The 20,616-nt window shown below is 30.9% G+C and overlaps 2 protein-coding genes across 3 annotated transcripts; one reads left to right on the top strand and one right to left on the bottom strand.

Annotated features, from left to right (window-relative positions):
* Window positions 1-67: 67 nt before the first annotated feature.
* On the bottom strand, window positions 68-13,150 carry LOC116777542 (two pore channel protein 1-like). Of its 2 annotated transcripts, none has more exons than XM_032671151.2 (17): window positions 13,008-13,150; window positions 7,994-8,127; window positions 7,662-7,826; window positions 7,350-7,475; window positions 6,761-6,941; window positions 6,189-6,321; window positions 6,019-6,118; window positions 5,706-5,886; window positions 5,259-5,471; window positions 4,878-4,997; window positions 4,303-4,471; window positions 3,397-3,567; window positions 2,614-2,809; window positions 2,435-2,540; window positions 2,094-2,200; window positions 1,889-1,997; window positions 68-1,777 (listed from the first exon to the last, which is right to left on the bottom strand). In XM_032671151.2, the coding sequence occupies exons 1-17, from the start codon at window positions 13,108-13,110 to the stop codon at window positions 1,665-1,667; spliced, it is 2,427 nt and encodes an 808-aa protein (XP_032527042.1). In that variant the 5' UTR covers window positions 13,111-13,150; the 3' UTR covers window positions 68-1,664. The 2 variants fall into 2 exon arrangements, with proteins under 2 accessions (XP_032527042.1, XP_032527045.1); XM_032671154.2 differs by lacking the exon at window positions 13,008-13,150 and adding an exon at window positions 11,749-11,882.
* A 441-nt stretch (window positions 13,151-13,591) lies between these two features.
* Window positions 13,592-15,861, top strand: LOC116777730 (large ribosomal subunit protein eL6). Its single transcript, XM_032671429.2, has 6 exons — window positions 13,592-13,728; window positions 14,060-14,207; window positions 14,486-14,637; window positions 14,981-15,152; window positions 15,286-15,471; window positions 15,674-15,861. The coding sequence occupies exons 2-6, from the start codon at window positions 14,061-14,063 to the stop codon at window positions 15,833-15,835; spliced, it is 819 nt and encodes a 272-aa protein (XP_032527320.1). The 5' UTR covers window positions 13,592-13,728; window position 14,060; the 3' UTR covers window positions 15,836-15,861.
* The last annotated feature ends 4,755 nt before the right edge of the window (window positions 15,862-20,616 follow it).

Below are 20,616 nucleotides of genomic sequence, written 5' to 3'. Positions count from 1 at the left end.
TTTTTTTTTATGTATTCATGTCACCAACAAGGTTGAAGTTGTTCGTTGCTTGTATTAAAACAATGAGTATTGTTATATTTTTATTTATTACGGTAACAATAAAATAAGTAATCATAGTTAATATAGAACAGTGTTAAAATTATTTCCAAATAATACATACATCTGATGTTAAACAAAAAGAAAATTTCACTAAATGGTCCTTTTATATTTTAAACTATCACAATAACATACTAAAAACAAAATATTATTGAACTAAAATATAATACAAAAATATATTTATACATATATATTTCTTTCTATATGAATCACTGACAAAATATTATGTAACCAAAACATCTAAGACACCTACAAAGGACCTGTAACATTCCATTACACCTAAAATCGATTTTCTACTTAAACTACTTTCTATACGCCACTTAATGATCTGCCTGATCAGTTCATAATCTATAGTTAAGAAAATTGCCACACCGAGTTAGCCGGAGAGATAGTCCTGTAGCCTTAACTCAAGTTCGCAACATTACTATATATAAATATTAATTTCCTTCATAAATATTAGAATAGGATAGAATAAATAACAGAAAACTGCAGTTAGTTTGATGACGCGTTCTCATGCTAGTCTCCATGTACATCCATTTTTTATCTAACATCAATGAAATTGTAAGTTTTCCTTAACAATAGAATTGCACTGAACAGTACCTACAAAAATTAAATACTGAGCTTTAAATCTCATAAGCAAAAGCCTATAAATAATCTCTAAAGTTAATTTAAAACACAATAATACTATTAATAGTAAATATATCCGCAAATAGTAGCATAAAATCTCGACGTGACCATAAATTTCTAGTAATTGGTTTTTCACTTACTAAAAGCCATTTCCGGTACAACTATTTATATAACTATAAGGCCTCTTGCCTTAAGGCTTCTAATGTTACAAGTAATTTTTAAAAGCATTCAATACACCAAACCACTGCATTTAATCGTACGATAAGTTTTGTTCAAAATTCAATGTTTAGATTAAATTATTTATCAGTAAGACAAAAATAGGTCACGGATATTGTAATGACGACAAGTTAAATCATAAAATTTTATAATTTTCTAAATAAATAATGTCATATGTTGTAAAAATAGTCTTCAACTGAATCCATTGCCGTCAAATTGACAAAATTCATACTCACTTATATGATTGACATAAAAAAGGCAAAATGTACATAACTTGATTATAAAACATGTACATGCCTTTAGGATTTATGAAACTAGATACATATATAGTGACTGAGTATTCTTAAAAGATTTTAATAAAGAACCAAATGAATTCGCTAAAATCTTGTCTTCAAATCTGCCACTGTCAACTATCACAGATATTATATAATACCGTCCGATATATATTTGGAAATTTCTTAGTAATAAGCATAAATGTTAAAAATAATTTTTAAGGAAGATTTAAATTCCACTTAAATATAGCTGCTCCACTTAACAAATATCAATAAATAATTGTTATAATTAATTGCATTATTTTAAAACATTGTAATATTTACTTTCTCGCCTGTTCAGTATATTTTTGTCAGAACAACTAACAAGTCACTTCAACCAAAGAGTTTTTATAAGTTTCCTAAAAAGTCCCACACAAAAGTTAGTCTGTCACGAAGGAGCAGGAGTATTAAATTCTACAACTGGTAACCGGGTCGTATCTGATGGTTATTGTTGGTTGAATCGGGTTGCTGGATCAGTGGTGGTGACAGCGGATCACTAGATGTGGTCGTTGTAGAGGGTTGCAAATCTGTGAATAGAATATAAATTATATATATTCCTTCAGAAAATTTCAAGTACGTATATACATAGGTTTGATGGATGGTAATATTAAAAAATAGATTGTGAAGAGCTAAATTACCATCATTATCATCCTCATCTGCCAACCACTTCTGTATGTCTGATTGGTACATCCTTCTCTGTAAAACTTCCTTCGTCCTTGGCCTGGTACCGATAAATGTCATTTCCATCTAAATAAAATAACATTATCAAATAGTTAATTTTTCTGTAAAAAAAGGTCAAAGGAAGATAAGATTTAATCATAAGATAAGTTATATGGAACCAACCCCTGGTGGAAGGAATCCCCTCAATTCGTCCGCCAAGTCTCCGGTTGCCCCGAACCGCTGTGCCTCTTCCCATGACGTATGCACCTCCTCATGTAGCAGTTTTTCCTCTGCGAAATTAATAAAAATCTCAAGCTTTACATTACGTTACATCTATGATGCCAATTTTTAAATGTTAATTATTCCTTTAACAAACTCAAAATAGTTGATATTTTTTACTGAGCTGTTGCACAAGATTTTGACGATCCTTATGGGTATTCTAAATCAAATCTAAAAATCTTTATATCCTCAACGCGATAACCGTATTACAGGTATAAAAGTGTAATAGTCGGTTGTAAAATTACCATCTCTTTTCGTGGTGCTTCTCTTGTACTGTATCCTGAATCGGAAGGCCTCCAACACACTGGCCACCACGATCGTTAACACCACCATAGTGAATAGATAGAATACCTACAACAAGTTTAAAATATATAAAACAGATGTGTGATATATATTTTTTTCCCTGAATAATTTATGATCTTACCATAAAGTACACTCTACTGAACTGCCCCACAACTATCGCGTAAGCGTTCATGAGTATGAACCAGTTGTTGACGACGGTCAGCTCGAACAGTGAAACGCCACTTGTAAGAATGTTCTCGAAGTTGTTTAGGTAGTAGTAGCCAAGAGGAGTGGAGCTGTTCTCGGAGTATTTATAAAAGTCTTCCACGGTTGTGTTACTGAGGTAAGAGATAAAGACTTTTTAGTTTTTTGATTCAAATAAGAATACTTAAAATGTAAATATGCTTACAACCTTTTACTAACTGATCATATCCTTACAGCATATCTATACAGAATTATTCAGCAATTTTTCCTAAGTATTCAAATTAAATTTACTGCCAGATATTTTTATTTTGGATGGCAATTCGACATTTTAAAGACAATATGGCGAAGGGACCCTGATTAATTTTGTAATATATATGTATATTACAAAATTACTCAGGGTCAGGGTAAATTATATACATATATATATATATATATATATATATATATATATACATATATATATATACATCTACGTACACACAATGAAGAATTGCAAAGAATATATTTTTCTTCGTGAAAATATTAATAATTATACAATGAAGTTATTAAAAGTCACACCCATGTATTAGAGAAATTTGTATAAGACCTTAGACAATCCAAAACGTCCAGAAAAAATTATATATTAGCTAAATGGTTTTCAAGACAGGGTAATTATGATTAATAGCTGTCTTTAAACTTGTTGGATAGTATTGAGATGGTCCAGCATATAAAGTATACTAACACGCAGCAGTTCCTGAGGTCATATCCCGCAAACAGCTCCATACCGACTATGGCGAAGAAGTAGTACATGACGAGCATGACGCAGCCGGCCGACGACATCAGTGGCGAGAGCAGCACCAGAGTACCAAACACGTCGCGGTAACGCTTCTTCAACTTATACAGCCGCATCAGTCTGAAGAAGTGTAAATTAGTATAGGATGTTGTTTTATTCACACACTAAATAGAGTGGATTTTTCTGGAGAAAGTGTATAGTAATTGTCAATTGATGGCATCATCATAACAGCCTATCGGAGCCCACTGCTGAGCAAAGTGCTGAGCCTTTTCTCACGTGGAGGAGTTTAAAGCATTAATCACCACGCTTGCTGAAGGCGGACGGATTATTTCAAACTTATATATGTCCAGCTTTGTAAAGGATAGGTTCTATCAGTGGTGTCTAATTAAAGAGTACATATGGCTCGGAAAAACAAAATTTGTACTTGCGAGGTTTCGAACCCGCACCCTCATGCACGAGAGGCGGGCCTTCAACGTCTAGGCCACCACGACTTGTTTTGATGGTATAGGATGTGGTTTCAGCGATTCCTCAATATTCTAGTCTTTATAATATGTTGTGGCACGGAATATTTATATTGCTTACACATGCCACTGTTGGTTGTTTGTTTTATTATGCTGTAATAATATTTTATTTATAAAAAAAGAGAACTGTTATACCTTGGGCCTTGAGGGTCTAGATGTTGAAAGTAATTATGAGTATTTATTATTATATTATCTATAGAATTGACTAAATTTCCAAAGATATCAAAAAAGATAGCCTATATGTGCCATGTGATTCATCCCTTCATTTACCTCATCCACAAAATGTTTTGGAAGGCTAGATTATTTTAATAAATAATAATAAAACTTCACCAACCTCAATGGTCTAAACATCACCACGATGAATAGCTTGGGTGCTATAGACAGCATCACAGCTCCAAGCAGAGCCAGTAGCGTTACGCTCAAGTCAAATACGTTCCACCCGGATTCCAGGTATGAGGACAGGCCCGAAGCCAGCATACGGAGAGATGCTTCCACAAGGAACACTACGACATAAATTTTTCATTGACAAAGTATATCATGTGAGTCATTGATTATTGATATATGTGGAGAGTTTAGCCACGGATAACAAGATAGGGTTATCAGTTTACGTTACTGGCTACCCCAATAGATGATTTGCAATATTATATTCATCTATATATTAGCTTCAAGGAGAACTCATTTTTTTTAATTTATGATACAATTTTAAATATTTTTCCTTCATATTATTCATACGTGTCTTAATAAATCTAGCTCCTGAAGACTCTGTAGTCGAACTGAATCGTTTTTTACTGCAGAATCTTTCGTCAAGTTGTGTATATTTTCATATTCATGCAACAACACTTCAAAGTATCCCAAACCCCTGTTATAAATCACCTGTTATAAATATTTCTTTTCTATTAGAATACTTACAGACAAGGAACAGCCATGTATCCCAGGAGGCACACAAAAGACGTGCGCTGTCCTGTAAGTCACCGGCAGCCTCAAACACGCGGAGAATCATAGAGACGCCGTTACCGATTATTATAGCATCTGGAATAACATAATTTTATACTCTATAAAACGTTACTAATTTTTATTTATATCTTGCACCTTTTAGTTATAGATTTATTAACTAACTACAATTGAAAACAAAGATAACTATCATCCATCCATTTTTAATTTTATAAGAAATCTCTAAATTACATTTCCCTTTCACATAAAATTGAGTTTGAAATAGAATTTATATTTTTCCTGGCATTAAAAATTCATCTTCTATAGCCAAAAAATCGAAATAAAAAATCTATCACGTACATATCAGATATTCAAAGTAGTCCCATCTAACGGCGGCGGCGGCTGCTCGTGCGAGTGGCTCCAGGGGCGATTCACTGTACCAAGGAGCTCGCGTCGTCTGCGGTGCCCAGCGAAGCGCGAACACGTCGTACACATGACTAAACTCAGACCGGGACAGACCTCCTGAACCGGATTTGTTCAGCTGTTTGAACATTAGATACACGTCCAGACCACCTGCGAAAAGTAAAAGATTTTCTCAAGAAACGTCCTTTGAATATCATGCATAGTATACAAGGCAATAATACTAGCATATGAAAATTACTAAATAGCGCCAATGAAGGCGATCAAATATTAGAAACTATCGAGAGATTACGTGTTACTCACACGATTCGCACGTAGATTTAAAAACGGTTAAAATATTCATATATTAAATACTACATGATCAACAAAAGTTGCATCAGTACGAACTGTAATGCGGTGCGTAGTGTCTTATTAGACCGGCAAAGTGCCGTAGGCGGACAGCACGCGGCGCTCTCCTCGACACCAGCAGACGGAAAGCTCTGTGAGCAGCACCTCGCCGGTGTAGCAACAACGCACGACACTTTTCTCGCTCGATGCGGGTGAAAGCCTCGTACACCACCGCCAGCATCTGGTGGAAGCAAATCAAAATCGATTTGATCCATGAAACATTTAAAATAACCAAGTACATTATTAAATTTTGTTGTTTCATTACAATTCTATATAACAAAAATGATTTCATATCGATAAAATTTTAACTCACCAAATTCATTAGTACGTAGAGTACAGTGATTATATACAGAATGAAGAACAACGCGTACCACTTGGACTTTGCATACGACGGCATCATGACATCAGGGAAACTAAAAATATAATATTATTTTGGGGATATGTTCACACAGGTAGGTATATTAAATTTCATTTGCTACTTACTTCGCTGTGGTAAGCAGTACGAACATACTGACGAAAGAATCGCTGATCGTCTGAAAGTGACCGTTGTCCACGTGCTCCGAGAACAAGTAAAAACCGAGCAACGAATATGTAGCTACGAAAAACATTAGAAGACCTGGAAATTAAGTTATAACAAATATGTTAAGATACAGAAGAATCGTTCGAAAACGCTATCAAAATTTTTCAACACTGCAATAAAATCATATTAAAGATAACAGCCTTATTTTAAACATGTTATCAAATTTAATGTACCATCAATTAAGTACCAATAACTTATACGCAATTAATATTTTCTTAAAAGCCAATTACAAAGTAATAAGGTCCTAATAAATTATTAGTAGCATAACAGTTTTTGCTGTTTTGATCTCCTAATAATGACAAGTTAGAAAAATTTATTTCTTTAATAGACTATATAAAACGACATATCTGAAAGCTTTATTTTCTTAATATAATTATTTCGAATATCAGAAATTTTATAAGGAATCAGCGAAACCAAGACTTAATATTATTTGTGACTCTATTATCATATAAATAAATAATCTAAAATGACTAACCTAACATATCAATGATGGGTGGTAAAGACTGAAGTATTTGTCTTATAAAACGTCGGACGCCGCCGCAATGGCGGGTGTCAACCAGAAAGATGGGACGCAGGGCTCTAGTAACACGGAAATGAGAAGACTGTCGACACAGCACAACAACCGCCTCCAACACCATGATGAGGAGTGTAACACCCTGGATAAACAACACAATACATCTTAGATATATTCATTTTGACTAAATTAATGTTCTGCGAGAATTAAAAATGTTTGTTTTTAATTTGACTCGCTCATAACTTAATAATAATAGAAAAACGACATATATTATTTACTTTGCACTATAATTTTAAAAAGTTCACCACTCGAATATCTAATTCTAATGATATGTAAATTTTGGACAGTTTCAAAATACATAGCTACAGTACGTAAGAAATTTGAAAATTTTTGATTACAATTTGATTTGTATTTAACAAACTAAGTGTAGGAAAAGATTTCTGTATGTTAAAAATGTCGTTATGTATTAAATGTGCTGCTTCCAATTCATTGATTTTAAAAGTATCAGACTTAATATGGGAATAAAATTTATAATTCCTAGATAACCCACCTTGATCATAGTCCTCTTATGTTTAAAGATTGTACCCCATCCAATCCATTTTAACTTGAGATGTAACTCTATACCGATGATAGTTAGCGCTAATAGCTCTATAGTCCCGTGAGCCCATACTGGTAGCTAAAATATATACACATACATTGCAATTACAAAAACAAAATTTATTCCACATTGGAAGCTATAGTAATTTTGTAATATTCTGAAATAACTTGTTTCAGAGTTTTTCTTCCTTAAATTTAATAAATATATTTTTTTAAATAAATAAAGTAGAATTAACCGACGTGCTTAACTCTAATAAGAACTTACTTCAAAAGCCGGTACAGCTGGATCTTCGGTGAAGGCCAGCAGTATAAGTACCAGTGAAGCCAAGAGGTCCAGACCATGATACCAGGGGTTGTGTACCCGGAGGTATGCGGGTAACTCCTCCGGACTAGATGGGTGCGAATCGAACTTCTCATTGTTTTGGCCTTCCTAAAATTGAATATTCGTGTTGTTTATAGAAACTACACTTACTTTAATAAGATTAGCTCTGAACCTAACTAAAATAATATTCATTCATTACAAATATTAATTGAGGGGCGTTCAGATTTGAAGAATTTCAATTAGCTTTATTATTGTAAAGATTTCTTTCCAGTGACCTCTAAATATATGGCGGCTTCATGATAGTTCATTTCCCAATGCTCATCCTCCGACATCTGTATTCCGGTGTGGAGTGATGAACGGCTTCCCATGTCCAGGGTCCCGTCTCCAGCGCCATCTCCAGTACGATTGTCTGTAACGTTACGTGTAACAAGTAACGGAATACTATGCATTTCATCATATTATACACCCTGATTTTGTAATTTTTATTAGAGAACAAGTATAAAGACATAAAAAAAGACATGCTACCAATTAGCAAAGAACTTTGTATTTCGAGCCGAAGGTTAAGTCGAATGATTGACGGATTAATGTAATACAATAACGTTAATCAATCAAAAAATATCGTTAATAATACTACGCCTTTAATTACTCTACAAATGTTTGTGAGTCACAAGCCACAACAGGACTGGATGTGACAAGACAGCAACAAAAACGTCCTTATAATCACCCGCACAACGAAACGCAAAAAAAAAGATTGAAAATAACAATTAAACAAATAAAATTACATTGAAACATATTAATTCTTTCGATACACAAATGTTGAGTTTTTAACTAGAACTATCCATTTTAATTTCGCCTAAATTATTTAGAAATCTGTTTAACGTGTCAGATAAATGACAATGTAAAAGACAGTCCCACAAATTATGTTAATTAACACTAGTATAATTAATACCATAGTTGGTATGTGAATATGTGGGTATTGGTTTCTCGGCCACGTAAAATAAATTCGTATTTACATATTTAGGTACAGCGGTAAATTAAAATGTTATACCTTTTCATCACAACATCTAAAAGAATCTTTTCATAAATTTACAGGCAGATATGAAGCTTTAGTGCCAAAATAGGCTTCAATAAAACATGTTCTTCGTCCTCAATTTTTGGCTTTGTTCCAATCAATTTCAAAGCCTCTAGGTATAAATATTCAAAGAGATTCTAAGTCAAATTCTATTGAAGTATAGATTATTTGACAAAAAAAATTCAGATGTATTAAATTTTATAGAAATGTTATTGAAGTAACAATATCGTTCTAATAGTTTCCTACTTTATAGTTTTTTTGTCCCTTTGGATAAATTATTATTTTACAAATACGTTACATAAGTTTCCAGCCGACTTCTTGGAACTCAGGAGGGGAGGTTTATGTAATATTAAAGTATATATATATATATATATATATATATATATATGTGTATGAAAAAACGGGTTACTAATTTTGAATAAAACGTCGCTCGTTATATTCATCTTTGTGGGGGCGCCTGCATTTAAATTACGTCAAACAAAATGTCGGGTCTCAAACCTAATAACGTAAGATTCAGATTCAAAAGCAGGTATTAAACTTACCACTAGACATTTCAAAGTCAAGCCGAAGTACGTAAATACTCTGTCGGTAACGATGAAAAGCATCAAATACACTCATAACACATAGAAAAACAAATTTTATATAACCTTTAGAAAATCTAATACTTATATAAATTTTCCGGCCACTTTTGCATAAATTATATTACGTACCTAAGCCATCGAAAAAAGCAGTATAGACTCTATTATGTAAAACATCTTTGACTACGGCCATGAAATCCTCCAACCCTATTTTATATTTTCTAGAAGTATGCATTTTAATCTAAATAGGACACCACACAGTACAGTTTAGCCGTTGTCATTTCACTGACAAAATATTAAGACACTAGAGGTATGGTTGACAAAAATATAATTATTATTTTATATTTTAAATATATAGCGTACCTATATGATGGCCACAAAATATATTTCAACAATTTGTTACCACTTTGCAACGAAACATTTCAATTAGATTTTAAATTCAAACTTAATTGATTTAAATTTTTAATTTAATTTTAAATAAAAATAACCATCAAATCATTGGTATATAATTAATTTTGACAAACCAAACAAAATGACAAAGTGCTCAAAAATATTAATTACAATATGTTAACGCTACATTTAATTATCATTAAGTAAACTTTAATATATTACACCGTTATTTTAGTCACAACTTAATTAAGTCAAGGAGCTATGTACATATGTACTCCGTAAACAAACACGTCGCTTAATTACAAACGAGACATACCTACCTACCTCTTTTTCGGTTCTATCATTAACTTTGTACATTTAAATGTAATAAAGGTTTTAGATTTTAAACAATAGGACTTAGTGACCTTCATAAACAAATTTTTTGGATTTGATCTTAAACTTCCGGGGCAATTCGATTTTATAGCTACTCATTTGGTTGATTATATTAATCAAAACGATTTGCGTTGAAATTGTCTTTTAAATATACTCAAAAATAAGTATTCCATAGAAACCTATATAAATCGTTTACTTAAAATTCGATATGTAATTTCTAAGTTGAAGTTATAGATTTCTAATCAATGTCCATTCACTGATGTTCAACATTTCCAACCTGCTGACGTGACTTACTTATTCAGGTATCAGGAATTCCAAACAATTCAAAGACAACTTGCTACATATTAAATATTAACTTACGTCACTATATGATATCTTCTATTTAATTTGCATTTGGTGTCCGTAAATAATATCTAATAATAAACCGTACAAGTGGGAGTCGAATAGAAAACGCGAGATTTCCGTACTTCATGATAAAAAAGGATACATATTACAGGTCTATATTATATGTACAGTTGAAGTTTGTTTTGTTGAATTCGCTAGTTTCGAGAACTGCTGCTTCGTTTGGGGAAATCCGCTTTGTGTTAGATAAGTCAATCATAGTGTGCCTAATGGTGTAGACTATATACTATAGGACAAATAGAAGAGAAATAATAACTGATAAAGTTGCAATATATTTTTTTTTTTTTTTTGAAAGCTTTCTACGAAGTTATCTACAATATTAAATTATAAACTGAGTACATACTTCTAACTTTAAGAAGTTCTAATAAGCTAGCTAACTACAACAAGCTCTTGAAACATTTTATCAAATACTATCAATTTCTTCATGAACAACGTCGCAGCGAATACTTGTTCAAAACAAAACAAAAAGAACATTAGCGCAAACCTAGTCGAGTATTATAAAATAGGTAAGACGTTTTATAAACATTTTAAAAAAATATCTTAATTCGTCAATGCATTTTTTGATTTTAGTGAAATAGATACTCATCTTCATTGGAAAGTAATATGTAAAATGGTTTAAAACAATACATAACTCTCAAAAAATAATAATAACAGAATTAAACCAGCATAAATAAGAATCCATTACCATAAATAATAACTTGAACCATTTTCAAAATTACCTGCTGTATCACCAACAATTATTATTTAAAAGTATATTAAAACTCACAAGTAAATTTTAGAAAGACACAAAAAGCGAATTTAAAGTCGTTAAGCAACCGTCGCCCTGTTGTTAAATACGACCTTGTTTTCAGTGGGATTTTATTAGTTCATACAAAATTAGGTTCGTGCAATGCGAAATAATAGAAGATTGCACAATACGATGACGAAAACAATGTAAAACATGGTGACTAGGTTCTATCTTCTTTAAATTATCTTCACATCTGAAACTTTTATCTTGTCACGTTAAGAGAATTCAATTCAAATGCATGCACAATACGATAGAATTAAGAATGTACTTCACTGAATGAATTTATGGCGAGAGTTCATTTCTGTGAATAGCGATGCGTCATGCTAACCAATAACATTGAGCTAGCTACTCGCAAGTATGTCAAGCTAAGTCTTTATTTTACCGTAAATAGTTTAACTTTAATATTATTAAAAATATTATAACACTTACATGATTTTAACTTGTACCATGAACTCATTAACAAATCATATACTCTGTGGGGGATAAATACCGACTTCGCCATTTAATTTTTAATTGATATTGCACAGTTTACTAGATTTTACAACATTTTCGTAAATCATGTGATCCAAACTGAATACTACAATTTCTTATAAATAGTGAAACTGTTCTGGCCTTATCAATTTTAAATGATAAGATATTAAGATAGAGATTACACTCATCTCAGATCATTTCACTACATATTTCCTTTCTTTTACAAATGCATGCTTATGACACATTTATACAATAAAACAAAATAACTTTTTTAACAACATTAATTAATGCTTACCTTTATTTTCTCCATGACATAATCTCCAATATAAAATTAAAAAAGCTGTGCTAGAGACCTAGAGCTTCAAGCTTTTTTATTTCAAATAAAAATACAAGCTAAGCCTAGTTCAAATTACTATTCAACTTTTTTAAAACTAATAAGCATTGATTTAAATAAAAAATAAGACAACAATTGAAATAGTTTGTAAGAGTTGATTCAACAATTTGTCTCTTGATAAATAACACCAATGCTTAAACAATTAAAGATACAAATGTGGGACAATTTAATTCATATTAATTATTTGGTCTGCATTTACTTAGAAAGCTAACAAATTAATACACATTATATTGTCATAACAGATTATATATATATGACATCATATTTATTTCTTCAATGATCTTGAAGGTTTACATAATAGCACCTTTATAAAATAATTAATAGACCAGTAAAAATTAAAGAACTTATATTCGACCTCAAAATGTATATGCATTTATGTAAGTTAACACTAAAGATCTTCTTGAAGTGCATGTCAGTTCTGATTGGTTTTAGTCAGGGCAGGTAAGAATAATATAATACTTCCTTTCAAGGGGGATATTCAACCACATAGAAAGCATACAAAGTCATATATTATGTGCAAGGCAGTGTACATCTATAGCGTCATGCGGGTAAAGCTATATGTGCAAAAATTTGTTTATAAAAGCGAATGCGTATGTAGGTCGACCGTTTAAAACGTAATGGTTACTTGTGGGTTAGTGGACCAGTGAGTCATACATCTGAGTCCCGTATAACACTTAATCAGTATCGATCTCATTAGAACCTAATATAAAGGTATAAAATTAAACAAAATGTTAAATGCATTACATATGTATTGTTAACGACAAAAAGCGTACACTAACTGCGGCGGCTACTGTGCATGGAAAAATCTGAGCTTCTGTTTTACTTGTAACGTTGGAGCCGTAATTGTTGATACTGGTGTTTGCAAAATCATCACTGAATCTTTTATAACCGTCGGTCGGCGAAGACGGGCTCCTCAAAGAAGCCATTTCTAATACTGATTTTTAAAGTTAGCTGACTGCTATGACATTGTCATTATTTATTATAGTTGACAGATATTTTGCATGCGTTCTAAAGTAAGAAATTCTAAACAAACAACCAATTTTTATTTAAATGCTTAGTTGAATTAATGAATTTGAAAATTATATGTTGCATTTATTAAATAGTTTAATGAATTTTTATTATGAATAAATATGTATATGGTAGATGAATAAATAAAAGTTGTTTAGTTTTTTTATTAAAACCTGATGAACAAAGTCTAAGTAATACAAAAACCTTTTAGTTATTTTTATAAAAAACAGTAACAAATATAAATTCAGTGATTTATTGTTACAAACTTCCAATTTTGTAACTATAGGAACAATAGGACTTTTTATTTTCAATTTGTATCATTTGTTTCAAAGTATTGTAATTATTTTATTATTGAAAACACCTTTATAACTTATATTAATAAATATACCACAATAAGTTAGTTATAATAAAAATTGTTATTAATGTAAATATAGTTAATATTAAATATGAATTTTGTAGTATAGCAATACCAAAACAATCAATGTAATCTGTGATTACTTGTGTCAACTTCTTTTTCTGTGTTCCCCGGTTCTAATGTGAGTCGATATTGTGTTTGTTAAAAATAAATCCATAAGAATAGGCTTGATATTACCAGAATTTCTCTTTTAAAAGTATGAATCTTCAGTAATAATTAACCGAGAAGTAGATTTTGAGCATATTTTATGCTTACTATATTTTTAACACATGAAAAGTTCTACGTTCAAATAGAGTTGTGATCGTTTTCAAGTGCACTTAAGAAACATTAAAGCATTGTAGTGATTCTATAAAACTTGCTTTGCAGCGTCGCCTTTGTTATTTTTAATATAGTTCTTATTTGCTGTAACCCCTAAATTAGATGGTAATATTTTGAGGTTGTTTTGTTCTTAGAATGGCTCCAGCTCAGCCCAAGGCGGTGGCTAAGGCTCCCGCTGCCCCAGCAGGCGGTGTTCAGAAGGCCAAGGTTGGCAAACCAAGGAACTATGATTTGGGAAATGGAATCATGAGATTCTCCAAGACCAAAATGTTTCACAAGAAGGTAATAAGTGTTTCCCAGTGGTCGTAATTTTATGATTAGATTTAGTTCGTATTTTTTATATTTCCTGATAATTCCCTAACACATTAAATATTAGCTTTTAGTATATAGCAAGTATAAGTTACAATACAGTTTTACATTAAATATTATGTATTTTAAAACATCTTTTGTCTTATAGTAGTTTACTAATACAAGACGACATGTTCTCATTTCACTCTAATAAAATTTATTTATAATCATAAGTCACCAGAAGGACAATATCATTCTTATTGTTATTCCAGGCCAAGTACAAGTTCATCGGCAAGAAGCACCCTAAAGCTGAGAAGCCCAAGAAACTAGCAGTGGTTGTTAAGCCTATTGGCGGAGACAAGAATGGAGGCACCCGTAGGGTTCTGATCAAGAAGAGGAGGTCATTCTACCCTACCCAGGATAAGTAAGTTAAGACATGCTACACATGATCCACAATATTTTAAAGATGCTCTTAACTATATTTCATTATTATAAACAGATTAATTTTATATGCTTTGATACAAAGTATGTAATTTCTCTCCTTTGAGATGTGATAAATATTTGATTCGACCAATTCTGATGAAATGTATTGACATATGAAACGACTCGCTACTAATTATTAGGGCTTTCTAGCCAATTATTGTTAGGAAATTATAAATTAAAGTTATAATGGGTTTGATTCAGTTTTTGTATTTTTAATAGTTGTTTGTTAGTTAAGGTATTCGGAATCAACATTAAATGTACATTTTTTGTCACTTCCTAAATAGAATCACCACCCGTTCCCACCACAAGACATTTAGCAAGCACGTGCGTCGCACACGGCCAAATCTTACGCCTGGCACAGTGTGCATTCTGTTGGCTGGTAGACACGCCGGCAAACGCGTTGTACTGCTGTCGGTGATGCCCAGTGGACTCTTGCTTGTCACTGGACCTTTTGCTGTGAGTATATCAAGGATTTATTTTAAGTTCCTGGTCCGACTAGACCAATTAAGAACATTTTGCTTAATTTTGTATTTCTCCTGTGTTATAGAATGTATATGCAACATTTACTGAATGTTTTTAATATTTTTAGTTCAACTCCTGCCCGCTTCGCCGCATTCCGCAGCGCTATGTCATCGGAACTAGCACCAAGGTGGACTTAGGTGATTTCAAGCTCCCTGAACACCTCGACGACGCTTACTTCAAGAAGAACAAGAAGAGCGTCAAGCGCAGTGTTAAGCGCAAGCAGGGCGAGGATATCTTCGCCACCAAGAAAGAGGTTTGTTGCTAACTCTGCTAACTATAAGTTATATACTGTTTATGAAACAAAGATTGGAGTGCTTTTTAAACATTATTAGTTGTATCTGATAGAAATTCTACAAAGAATGAACATTCTTTTTGAACTATTATATTAAGAGTCCAAGCTAATTCCTCTACAATATTAACTTGGATATTACAATAATGGAATAAATCTTTTTCAGAAATATGCTCCATCAGAACAGCGCAAGGTTGACCAGAAGGCGGTTGACGAGGCTGTAATCAAGGCTATTGGTGCACGTGCAGACAAGAAGTTGCTTCGAGGATACCTCAAGTCCTCATTTGGACTGCGTTCCAGCCAGTATCCTCACCGGCTACGGTTCTAGATAATAAACGATCTTGACTAAGAAAATGTTTTATTTTTATGAACCACAAAGTATTCATTGTGCTGGCCACTGCCTATTTTTGTTATAAAATTCTGTACCAGCAAATAGAACATTGTTAAAACACATTTAAAAGTTGTGTAATTGCTGGTACATGCCAACACAATGGCCCTCATCAGTGCTATATTTTACTACAATCATAATTAATATGAACAATGGCAGTATTCTGCTAATTTTCAAGGCCTTTTTTGTTCTTACTGAAGGAAATGAAAACATTTCCCTAAGAAATAAGGCAACACAAACCTATAGTCACCTAAACCTGTTATTAGTATTTGAAATTTAAATATATAGTGATATGAATCATTTTTATTTTTACATATACTTTGAGTATAAAAGAAACAATACTTTTGAAAAGTTTTTAATATATACTTAGTGTATTTAAAATACTTTAAGTTAGTATATATTATACTTCGTAAAAAAGTTTTCGTTTGTTGGATTCATAGGCTCAATACCTGGCCCCATGATAAATGTCTGATTTATCCGAATATTAAAATTAATTAAAAAACTCCAGATATTTTTTTGGTAAACCTATTTTGAAAATACGTATATTTATTGCAAAGTAAATATAGTAAAGTAGTAATGTGCTTTAACTAGAAGACAATAGTGGTATGTTATTGATTGATTGTTTCAATATTATTATTTTAAGTTAAAATAACTGACAGTAGTGGTAATTTATAAAATTAAGGAATTAAATAAACTTCTTAAACTAAAATTACTTTTAATATTCTTCTTAGTTAAACATATAAATTTATATGTATATATAAAAGATGTATGATTCATGTTTAACAATTAGTGTTATATATTTCAAATTCAATTAACCAGTTCCAGAATAATTTATTGCTTTTTTATTTGCTTTTAATATCTAATATATATCTATAACAATAATACTTTTAAACAAATTATATCACATCAGTAATGGTACCACATATAAGAAAAATTGTAATATCTAAGACTACATCCTAAATATAGATCTATTCATTAGCAAGAGAAATTAGTAATAAAGTATATATCCAAGCTAGTATTATTAGAAATAGAATTATCAATTCACAATGATGTATTGGAAACCTTACTAAGGAGATAGAGAGATAATTACTGTGACTCAAATTTGTCTGGAAATAGAACTTGTAAGCCTAAGCCTCATAACTACTGACAAATGGCTGGTCTTAGAAATAATAAGAAACCTAAATAACTACTCAGTACATTTAAAATCCTCTCGAGGAGCTCAATCATTGGTCGCTGTGACTTCAAAAACTCAAATTTTTATCACGTTTGATAGACACTGGTGTTGTGAATGACATAACAAAACTTGAAACTATAATTCCAAATCCCAAGAAGATTTAAAAGGCATCATTAATAAACTTATAAAATATTTAGAAAAGTTATTTTATATAAAACAATTATTTAACCAAAAATGTATTAACTAAATTAGTTTAATAAAAACATAAGTGGGAACCTTGTAGTAAAGAACAATAATATGAGTTTTAACCTAGGCTTTAAAAGATCAAATAAGATAAGGTACATACCTACTTTCTCAAGAAAATTAATGCTCATAAATTTCTCCAAAATAGTCTGATGACTAGTGTAGTAGTAGTGAGTAGTCACAAGCACTAGAATAAAGTGTGGTCAATAATTAATTCTATGTGTGTGCTTTGGTTTTAATCATCAAATAATGTTTAATAAAATCCAACAACACATGTATAGTGACAAATTAAATGTATAAAGACCTTTAAGAATTCTTATTTAAAGGAAAACATCATTGAATAACCTGTAACATTATTGTAAATATAAACGCCATGGTCTCAATTTAGTGTACAAATAAATATGATGAACAGAAAAAATAATTAATTAAAAAAAAAACAAGAGCCTATTCCAAAGCAAGATCTAAATCATGATTTTGTAACGCTAGTAATTTAAAGCAAACAACATGGTCATGAACGGTTGTTCATATAAATTTCACATGTAGATAACTGTTTGAGATGCAATTGAAATATTTTATTATTAAATATAGGTATGTAATTATAAGAACATTGGAATTACTTGTAATTAATAATTAAATCAAGTTTGCTAGCGCTTAGAAGGAATAAATCAACTTTAATTAATGTAGGGGATGATTGATTTTCTTCTTATTCTATTAAATAAGTAGGTACTTCTTATGAAAATTAGATAGCCATCATGCTACTGCGGTAGTTATTCAGATTTAAGGAACATAGGAAAATCTTTAGATTTAAGCAAAATCTATAAGATCATAAAAATAATTGTAAGGGAAATTACTGCACTATATAAACTCTGTTCTCCATAATATTAACATTCTTGATGGTAATGTATTGTAAATTTCTATTATTTTCTAATATATATGATATCAATATAACCAAAACACTGTTTACAATATTTAATTTCGGAAGTCACTAGGTAAGTACATTTTTCACCGGGGCTCTTAATTCATATAATGAATTTTAAATTTAATTATTAATTTTCCAAATAGAAATCGTAATTGAAGCTTATTTACGGAATAGAAAACAAAGTAAAGCTTTGTAGATCCAGAGAAGTCCATTATTATAATGGCCCTAGAGACAATTGTTCTTTCTTTTTGAGAAAATATTGAATTAAACTTGATTAACATTATCCTAGTTTTACAAATCACTAGGTATGTTTAAAACCACAATCATTGGCTTAAACTTTGATTATAAATAAAACAATGTTTTTGGTATCAGCAATAAATTTGCAGTGTGAAAATTTCTGTCTTAGGAAAGGATTTTATCCAATTGTTAATAAATTCAGAGCACATTTTTGTCAATATACAATTCATTTAAACCTGCATAATAATTACTCTAATACTAGAAAAGTAACCTTTAATTTTATAATGTCAGCTAATTTCAAAGAAACTGTTAATAGCTGTTGTTTTAACTTTTTCTTTTAGTAATTGGTTACATACAAGTCATGCAAATTGAATTAATAAACAATTCAATACTATCGGGTCACTGACTAAAATCTATCAAATTATAACCTCCTCAGTTTCAGGGAACATATTGTAAATAATAATTATCTATAATATAAAGAGAACTGCAATTTTGCTTTGCTAAAACAACAATTTTGACAATAATTTATCTTTAAAAAGATTGTACAGAATATCAGAAATAAAATATTAATATATAGATTTAGAAAATTCTTTTAGCTTCAGAGAGACAACATAGAAATTTCTAGAAATCGTTTTCAAATAGACCTTTGTATTAAATAAATGTGTGATACATTCGAAAATTTAAAGTATTTTTTGCTATAATATTAATAGATATTGTAACATTTTTCTATTAAGCTCTGGCTGCAATGGAAATGTTATGAGTCTATTCACCACAATGATATCTAAACAAAATACCTAGCAGTTATTTAGGCTATTAAAACTTTTATTCAAGTTGTATTTCAATATTTAATGATTATTTTATGTGTTATGAGGCTTTGTTTGTTTTGTTTTATGTGGCTTCCGGAGTTACCTTAGACCACTACATGTACTGGGTACCTTAAAAATAATGATTGATACTAAATCATTTGCTTTTTTTTTTAAGTAAGTAAATTCTTCATCAGTTATACTGTGATTTTAAATATAAAAAAGTCGCTCAGCAGCTGGTATAATCATCACAGTACTTCATAATATATTTGAAACCAGCATTGCTTTAAACATTTAACAAAAGTCATATAAACACATAACCAAAATTTAAACAAAAGGAGTATCATAAAACATAAGATTTCCAAAAATAGATATCAATGGAATTAAGCTGTGTTCGTGAAAACGGCTTTGTAGTTCTTAATTTTGAAATTGGACCTTTTCATCTTCCGTCATGACCTCTCTTAACTTTGCAATGTAATTGTTAATCTTGTTCTGTTCTGATGTCATTATGCAACTCATATTTAAAATGAAAGGCCTAAACATTACTTTTGATTATGTGGATAGTATCTATTTAGTGTACCAGTTACCTAAACAAAAAGCTACAACTTTATATGAAGTAATTGTAGTTGTTTAGTGAGATCATTCTCTGTGTGACCTCATACAAACTATCAGAGCCATTCAATAAACAATTTAATAAGGGCTAAGTACTTTCGCATTTGCTTTTGAAAAACTAAAAATCGCAGCGGTATAATACAAATACAACATTAGAAAGCCATTAGAAAACAGTAATAATGTTATATACTAGTTTTTTGACACCACTAAATCATATGTTATTTTCTTTCATGGTAATCCTTTTAGTATACATTTTATATTTGTGATGTATAAGAGGGCCATCCAAAGTAGGTATCATAAGTGTAATTGGGGAGTAAAAATCAATGATTGGAAATGCTAACATTATACAAAAAGTACCGCAGTCTATGAAAGTACACATGAATTCGCAATTTTCGTGCATAAAATACAATATTTTTGAAAACTGAAGTTTAGAGTATATTTCAATTTGAAACTTATTCAAACAGTATACGGACAGAAGTAATCATTAGCACAGTAATAGAAGACTTCGCAAATAAATAAATTAGTCTGCTTAAAAACCCGGTTATTCCGGTCAATACCTTGCTAACAACAGGGTAATAGGGTAAAAATAGTGAGAAAATTATGTTTTCAAAGATAGTGCTGTATATTTCCTCTTTGTACTTCATACTTAATTAATGAATAAATAGTTTGTTAAAATACGTTATTTCTTCTTTAATATTCAGTTATAATTTATAAAGGGGTTAAAAGCATGCTA

Source organism: Danaus plexippus, chromosome Z, assembly GCF_018135715.1.
Source record: "Danaus plexippus chromosome Z, MEX_DaPlex, whole genome shotgun sequence".
In the NCBI taxonomy this organism is placed as follows: Eukaryota; Metazoa; Arthropoda; class Insecta; order Lepidoptera; family Nymphalidae; genus Danaus; species Danaus plexippus.
Note: the sequence above shows the minus strand (reverse complement) of the source record. Positions and strands in the feature narration are given on the sequence as shown.